This window comes from Sorex fumeus, unplaced genomic scaffold (assembly GCF_029834395.1).
Source record: "Sorex fumeus unplaced genomic scaffold, SorFum_2.1 ptg000075l, whole genome shotgun sequence".
NCBI lineage: Eukaryota > Metazoa > Chordata > Mammalia > Eulipotyphla > Soricidae > Sorex > Sorex fumeus.
Genome location: NW_026606132.1, coordinates 6172757 through 6181621, shown reverse-complemented (window position 1 = coordinate 6181621; position 8865 = coordinate 6172757). Strand labels below are relative to the sequence as shown.

At 42.4% G+C, this 8865-nt stretch overlaps 1 protein-coding gene across 1 annotated transcript; it reads right to left on the bottom strand.

The window, feature by feature from the left end:
* Nucleotides 1–6455: 6455 nt before the first annotated feature.
* Nucleotides 6456–7649, bottom strand: LOC130038344 (casein kinase II subunit alpha-like). The gene has a single exon (XM_056130237.1). The coding sequence runs from the start codon at nt 7647–7649 to the stop codon at nt 6456–6458; it is 1194 nt and encodes a 397-aa protein (XP_055986212.1).
* Between the last annotated feature and the right edge of the window lie 1216 nt (nt 7650–8865).

Below are 8865 nucleotides of genomic sequence, written 5' to 3'. Positions count from 1 at the left end.
ACATCACGGGGAGCTTGCCAGGCTCTGCCGTGCGGGCGAGATACTCTCGGTAGCTTGCCAGGCTCTCCGAGAGGGGCGGAGGAATCGAACTCAGGTCGGCCATGTTGGCTGCGTGCAAGGCAAACGCCTTACCGCTGTGCTATTGCTCCAGCCTGAAGCGATAGCACAGCGGTAGGGCGTTTGCCTTGCACGCAGCCAACATGGCCGACCCCAAACAAAAATAGAACAAAATTTTAAAAATCAGGAAAACTTAGCATTGTTTCTGCTTCTCATAAGTGGCAGCAGTACCTCTTTCCTTATTAGGCTTGTTGCTTTTACTACGCTGTGTGCAAAGATGCTGACTATGCTGACATGTACAGAGTTCTGGAGGTATTGGCCAAATATGTGGTAACTCCAGAATGAGAGACTGCAGATGGAAGTGCTGTAGAAAAAGCTAGAAAGGCTTCTAAATCAAAGAAGAAATACTCATTCAAAACCATCAGGCAGAATAAAGATAACCTCAATGTCTCCAGAGCACATATATAAGTATGAACTGATTTTGTGTTTCAAAAGACTGCGGGTTCATTTGAGAGTGTAGTATGCAGGTGTATTTCTCTCTACTCCCCTCTGTAATGACTATAGCTGTCGGCTGTGGGAATTCCACTTCAGGACACCCCTCCCATAATTTGGAAGCTTTCCAACCTTCTTTTCCTTTATCTGCCTTCCTTTAAATAAAATCATTTCTGGATTGAATCATTAAAAAAAGAAGTGAGCTACTTTTCCCTTCTGAACTGTGCTCTCTGCTGGTGAATCACTTGAATTAATAGATTTAGGATAGGTATAAATGCCAGATTTCAAGGTGGTTTTGTACCCGTACATGGGAGATAGCCAGCTCTGACCTCCCTGGCCAAATTCCAGTTCACTAATGGGAGAGTGAGACAAATAAAAAGTCTGTGTAGACAAGTTAAGAAGAATGACACAGTAATCAACGTAAGTGCTGAGGTAGAGGAGAGTGAGGACTGGAAATTCCCAAAGCAGATTTAAAAAAACAATTACTAGTGAAACACCATGAGGTACAGTTGTAGACTTACAAATTTTTGTGCTTGGGTTTCAGTTATACAGTGATCCAGTACCCATCCCTCCACCAGTGCCCATTCTCCATCATTTATATATTTTTAAAAATTTTTGTTAGTGAAACACCATGACGTACAGTTGTACATGTACAAATTTTTGTGCTTCGGTTTCAATTGTACAACAATCAAGCACCCATCCCTCCACCAGTGCCCATTTTCCACCACCACTGGTCCCAGTATCCCTCCCACCCCCCAATCCCCCGCCCCACCCTGCCTCTGTGGCAGGGTATTCCCTTTTGTTCTCTCTCTCTCTCTCTCCTTTTTTTTTCCTTTTTGGGTCATACCCGGCGATGCTCAGGGGTTACTCCTGGCTCATGCACTCAGGAATTGCTCCTGGCGGTGCTCAGGGGACCATATGGGGTGCTGGGAATCGAACCTGTGTCGGTCATGTTGGCTGTGTGCAAGGCAAACGCCCTACCTGCTGTGCTATCACTCCAGCCCCTCTCTCTCTCCTTTTGGGTGTTGTGGTTTGCAAAAGAGGAATTGAGTGGCAATCATGTTTGGTCTATACTCTGCTTTCAGCATGCTTCTCCCATCCTGGGAGCGTCCTCCCAACACCCTTTATTTGGTGCTCCTTTCTCTATCTGAGCTCCCTTTTCCCCTAGATTGTGTGGCTGGCCTCCAAGCCATGGAGCAAAACTCCTGGTACTAATCTCGTCCACTCTAGGGTGTTGGGCTGGAGCACAGCGGGTAGGGCGTTTGCCTTGCTAGCGGCCAACATGCCTGACCCGAGTTCAATTCCTCCGCCCTTCTCACAGAGCCCAGCAAGCTACGGAGAGTATCTCTCCCGCACGGCAAATCCTGGCAAGCTCCCCGTGACATATTCAATATGCCAAATACAGTAACAATTGTCACAATGGAGACGTTACTGGGCCCGCTCGAGCAAATCGATGAACAGGAGGACAGTGACAGTCAGCTAGGATGTTAGTCTCCTATTTTGTTACTTTATTTTCCACAGATGAATGCAATCTTTCTATGTCTATCCCTCTTTCTGACTCATTTCGCTTAACATGATGCCCAAAGGAGATTTTGATGCCAAAGGTAAGCCCAGCTGTGGGACATGTAGCAGGACACCCAAACAGGATGAGCGGTAGGCCACTCCTCTCCTGAAGCTCCCCTTTTGGCGTCCCTGCAACCGTCCCCTTCCCCTTCCGTAAATGTGAGCTCAGTAAAACAATACCAGGGGATGGTCGAGTGATCTGGGCCCCAGCCAAAAGGAATTACCATCCTGTTTTACATTTTTTACTTTGTGCAAGTGTGTTCTGAAAGTTCCCCTATGATGTTTGTTTCTTGCCCATTACAGTATTTAAGTTTAACCCTGCTTGCAATAAATCAGCTGTCTCTCCGGCTCACTCCCAGAGCGCTTGTCTTTCTTGCACCTCCTGTACTCACCTTCCCTCAGAGGCTGCTTGCCTCCTCGGCCACAGTGCGCAAGTAGCCGAGCAGGGAGAGTTGCCTGGCTGGCCTCTCCATCAGCCCGGTGACACCTGTGTGTTGATAGCGACACATCAGTACCGGGATCAAATAGAATTCAGGAACTGGAAACAGCTGTTCCACGTTCAAAGCTGCCAGGAAGACAGGATTTCCCCTGACGATGGGGATATTAGGAGCAGGTGCCTGTTCTGTCCATGAACCTGAAAATATTCCTATTTTAGGCACCATACCACGTCGATGTGGGCAACCCTGAAACACTGGAACTTTAGGCCACAACAAAAACTAGCTATCTCAAAACCATAGGATAAAAAGAAAAATCCAAAGAAAAATTTTGAAATTGCTTTGATGATAATGGAGCTGATTATTTTTATCATACAAAGGCTGGGCTATTCTGACCGATACCCTGTTGGCGAATCAGAATTGGAGACTCACCACTCTTCCTACAGAATTCCACTATGAGACAGGTGCCCTTATCCAACTGCACCTGAAACCAGGCATCAAGTTCCTCATGATGGCTCAAGGCCATAAGGCAAAACTGAGTACTATGAAAAAGTTGTAGGCTATTATTACAACTCTAATAATGTCCTCCCGTTGTTCATCGATTTGCTCGAGCGGGCCCAGTAATGTCTCCATTGGAGACTTTGTTGTTAACTGTGTTTGGCATATTGAATACATCACGGGTAGCTTGCCAGGCTCTGCCATGCAGGCGAGATACTCTCGGTAGCTTGCCAGGCTAATAATAACTCCAACATTTTTGGTTTTGAGTATGGCCCCAAAACCAAAAGGTACATAGAAAAGTAGTAAAACAGCCATCTTACTGGGAAACTTGTGGAAACACACTTTACAGAGCTTTCAGGACTCAGAGTAGTTTTTCCAGAAGTTATAGTGAGGCGCTCTATCAGGAATTAGCAGAGCTCCTGCAGCCTTCATTGAATACCTCAGCTGGCTATCGGGAAGGGACAGATGAGACTCAAGTCTCTGTGTGGGCGGGGTGGGGGGGTGGGGGAGCATATCGTGCAACTGGAGAGGAGGCTCTGGGGGACCATGTAGCATGGCAAGGCTAGAACACAGGTACGGAAAGTACGAGACAAGTGCCCAAAAGACACAAGCCGCTTCTGCTATATTATCTCAGCGGTCCATAAATTTGAAATAATTTATATGATCACTTCTGAACAAAGGTCAATGAAAATGTGTCATGGGTTTTCATTTTTTAAAATTTTTTAGCTTTTTGGGTCACACCCGGCAATGCACAAGGTTACTCCTGGCTCATGCACTCAGGAATTACTCCTGGCAGTGCTGGGGGGGACCATATGGGATGCTGGGAATCGAACCCGGATTGGCTGTTTGCAAGGCAAACGCCCTATCCACTGTACAACATAGTAGTTTTCAAAAGTAGATTGTTTCTAACGTTATTTTTCTGCCCAAGAGCATGATACTGTCATGACTGCTATCTTACTAAAAAGCAGTGCCCAAATATTTTATTATGGAAGTCAGACGTGGTTCCTTTTTATCTCTTGTTCTTGCATTTTACTTGGTGACTTAAGGAAATATGCGAATTGTATAATTTTCAATAAAAATATTTGGGCTCTGCAGGTAAGTGTTACCTCGGACAGGGTATGAGTAAATAAAATTTCTCTCAGGCTAAGTGATAAATTTCTGTGACTTGATATGCAGGGGTTTTGCTCATTCAAATAAATATCGTTTCATAAAGCAAATGATGCCAACTCTCCTCTCCTCCATTAAATGATCAGGTGTAGCACCCTGAAATGATGAGCTGGAATTCAGTTAGCAATATGAGATCTTTTTCTCCCAGTGCCTGGTTTATTCCACCACAGTGGAAACATATCTCATCATGATTCCAAGCACATAACACAGTTAATTACAAATGACTGCAATGAAAATTTATTTGAAAACTTTTTATTAAGGCACTCTAATTTACAAAGTTGTTCAGGTTTAAGTTCAGGCAGAGAATATCTTAACACCAATCCTATCATAGAATATTCCTTATCGTTGGTTTGGCGTTCCTGCAGATAAAAGGGATGGAGGGTGAGGATAAAAGATAATTAACCATAAGTTTTAATTAAACTAGCATGCATGCACAAATAAAAATTAAGACTGTGCTCTAAAATACTTCCCCCTCCCTGGCCAAAGCCTTATTAAGAAAAAAAAAGAAAAAAAAGAAAAAAAGTAAATACTGAACCCCCCAAAATAAAAAAATATATACACTGATTACTACCCTCATATTTTTAATTTTACATCAACTTCAATAATAATTATTAAATTTCGAGCTACACTTTCTATGACATAGATTTGCTATCCATATTTTAGCATAAGATAAATGTAGTCTCAAATTTTCACTTTCTTAATATTATTTAAAAATGCTCCTTCCCAGGAGGATTACTCCATAGCTTAGTGGCCAGTCGGGCATTCTAGAGGAAAGGGCAGCTCAGACAGAGAAGGGAACACCAAATAAAGGGTGTTTGGAGGACCCTCCCAGGAGGGGAGATGCATGTCGAAAGTGGACTATGGACTGAACATGTTTGCCACTCAATGCCTCTTTTGCAGACCACAACACCCAAAAGGAGAGAGAGAACACAGGGGATTGCCCTGCCACAGAGGCAGGGGGGGATGGGGGGATGGGGGTGGGGGGGATATTATCCATGGTGGTGGAAAATGGGCACTGGTGGAGGGATGGGTATCTGATCATTGTATAATTGAAACCAAAGCACAAAAAATTGTAAATCTACAACTGTACCTCATGGTGTTTCACTAATAAAAAAAAATAAAAATAAAAATGCTGCTTCAACCTGCCTACTAGCTGATCTTTCCAAATTGTCTAAATTTATATTATAGATTACAATACTTAGATTTCTATTGTTTATAAAAAAATAAAATGAACTGCATGTCAGCTTTCAAAGATATTTTAAGCCTGTTTCAAAAAGTGTTTCGAAAAAATAAATATTTCACTCAAAAAAAGAAAAAAACAAAAGCAATTAATTTTTCAATTTAAAGAGCTGTGATTTACAAAGTTGATAGATGAGTTTTAAGCACACAATATTCCAACACCAATCTCATCTCCAGTGTCAACTTCCGTCCACCAGTGTTCTCATTCTCCTTCCACCCCACCCTCCATCTGCCACCATGGCAGAAACTTTCAAAGTTCAATGGTTGTAGTTTAGATCTCATGTTTTCAGTGTGGTTGAGTGTGCTTTTTGGATATATAGCTATATCACTCTCCCACATCAATACCTGAGGCCCCTGACCCCTGTTGGCCAATTAGCTCTCTTTCTCATCTTCTTCCTTCTCTATCTCAGTTTCCTTCTCTGCATTTCTCTTTGTATTCTGAACCCAGAGAAGTGTACAGGGTGTTCTAGAAATCCCTCCCTTATTATACTACCTTTCCTTGTAGAGTTATTGTACATAACACTGAGAAGTGAGGTCATCTTGTGTTTGTCCTTATTATGTGGTTTACTTGACTAAACATGGTATCTTTCAGTTCCAACCAGGTTATGGCAAACTGCATGAAAATCAAGCAATATGCAGCAAAATGGATAGAACTAAAGGATGTAAGTCAAAATGAAGTCAGTCAGAAGGAAAGAGATAGATACAGAATAATTTCTTTGATGTATGGGACTGGAAGATACATAAGGTAGCAATAAAGGCCAAAGGCAATACAACTAGAAAACTGATCTACATAATTAAGTTGGTTTAGAGTTTGAAATAGGGGTGGGGCGTTGAGGTACATGGTGCAGAAAGGGAGGTAGGTACACTGGTAATGGCAGTGGTGTTGGAATTATGTGAATAAAAGACCCCACCATTAACAGTACTATAAATCACAAAATATCAATAAAAAATTTAAAGAGAACAAATTTACTTACTTCTGTCTGAACATAAGGTCGCAAGATGTGATTACTTCTGAGCATGGGCTGAAGATGGAGCAGGTTTCTTAGGGGCTGCTGTGGAAGTACCAACCACTGGTAAACCAGCCCTGTGTCCAGGGAGCAAAGGCATTAGTGCTGAAGAAGTCCCTGGCATAGTGCTGTCACTGGTGGCAGGTATACTCCCTCCTTCTTGCCTGCTGGATTCACCAAGACTTTGAGAAAGCTCCTTCACAAAAGGGGTCAAATACGGGTGTGCCATGGCTTCTCTGGCAGTAAGCCTTAACTGAGGGTCATACTGTAGCAGATTATCCAGTAAATCAAGGGCTTCTCGGCTGACAAGGTGCTTGTTTTCACCGGAGATGAAGTGCTGCCAATTAACACGGGGGTGCTTGCCCACGACTTTTCGGAGTTGTTTATCTAACTTGATCCTGTATTTTTGAATGTATGCATAAAAACGATTTGTTCCTAGAATGCTGACTATCTTCAGCAACTGATCATTATTACTGTTACCTGCAAAAAATGGATCCTTGCGGAAGATCATGCTTGCCAGGACACACCCCATGCTCCACATATCCAAACTATAATCATACATCTCATACTCCACCAGCAGTTCAGGACCTTTGTAGAATCGGGTAACAACATCAGCACTATACTCTTCACCAGGATTATAAAACTGCGACATTCCCCAGTCGATTAACCAGAGCTTTCTTTGCTTGTGATCAATCATGATGTTGTCGGGTTTGAGATCTCGGTGCATAATTCCCATGCTATGACAGTAATCTAAAGCTTTCAGAATCTGATAGGTGTAATACCGTATTTCATAGTCTGTTAATATCTGGTGCAGTTCCTTATACTGAATGTTGTTTATGAATTCAAAAACCAAGGCCAAGGCTTCCGAATCACGGGTTTTGACAACTGCTAACAAATTTATGATGTTGGGACCACCTCGCAACATCTCCAGAATCTTTATTTCACGCTTAATTCTCTCCTCCTTGGTTGGTCTGAGTATTTTAATAGCAACCTTTTCACTCGTTAAAATTTTAACAGCCTCAACTACTTCACTATAGCCCCCCCGACCTATTACTTTACCTATTTTGTAGTCACGTATATTTCCCCATTTCACCACATATGACGCATGATCCCAAAATTCTGGGGGTTGACGTGTATTAACGTCTGCATAAACTCTAGCCCTACTTGGCAAGGGTGGGGACAAGTCAGACATATTGGTAAACAAAAATAAAGATGATGGTTTAGAATGGTTTAGATGGTTTAAAAAAGTGTTTAGAATCACTTTATATCTTGCTTCAGTCTTGTTTCTTTCAGACTTGTTGTCTCCTGTAAAGAAAAACATCAGATCAGCAACTCTTTAATATCTGATTTATTTGCAGAATATTAGTCTAATCTGTTACTATATGTGCCAAATATTTGTGAGGTAGTATTCAATCCCTGACAGTGACTTGTGGCCTGTTGAGTATTGTTGGATGGGACCCTCTCTGTGGTAGAAGCTGCAGCGGAGGCCACTGCTCTCCCATCTCCTCCACAGTGTGGCTACCTCAGAAGAAAAGGAGATACTGCTTGGCCACCAGCACCCAGGGACCAATTTGAGGCTGGCACTTTTGTTCTACCTTTACTTTAAATCGTGGACACAGATTATCTGGAGGAAAGAACAACATACTATTAACTTAATATTCTTGGAAGATACTACCAAATTCAATTAGATCCAGATATGTTCATTGAACTCATGTCCCAATGCTTGCTACTATAGGTTATATATTATTTTTGCTTAATGTATCTCAGATTCCTAGTCAGTAAAAATGAGGTCCCAGTCCGAACGATAGTACAGCATATGGGATGCTTGCCTTGCATGCTGCTCACTGGTTTTGATCCCTAGGACCCCGTATGGTACCCTGAACCCACCGGGAGTGATCCCTGATAACAGAGCCAGGAGTAAGCCCTGAGTACCTCCAGGTGTTGAGCCCCCAAATGAAAAGAGGTCCCAAGGAACAGCAAACCTGAGGCTGCTGTTCCATTCTGTTAGTTAACATAAATCATTAAAGTAGGGGATGGAACTGACAGAGCTTACAATTGCAATGAACTGTATGATTTTATCATCTTGTCAAGCCTGTTTCTTATCATGTATCACTGGATTTTGGAGCTTTTCTCCTGTCTTGACAGCCCACACTAATCACTCCCTGTAGGTCCTTTTCTACTTATCATTTATGAAAGGAACACAAGCCACTCTTTTTTAAAAATTGTTTAGGCTATTCTTTTTTTTTTGACTGACAGATTCTTTTAATCTCAACATAATCCTTTTAGAATAACATTGCTTCCCTGTTTGTAGATGAAGAAACTACATTAGAATTAAGTTACTGGCATAGTATTCTGCTTCCAAGGCCCAGTGTGTGTGTGTGTGTGTGTGTGTGTGTGTGTGTGTGTAT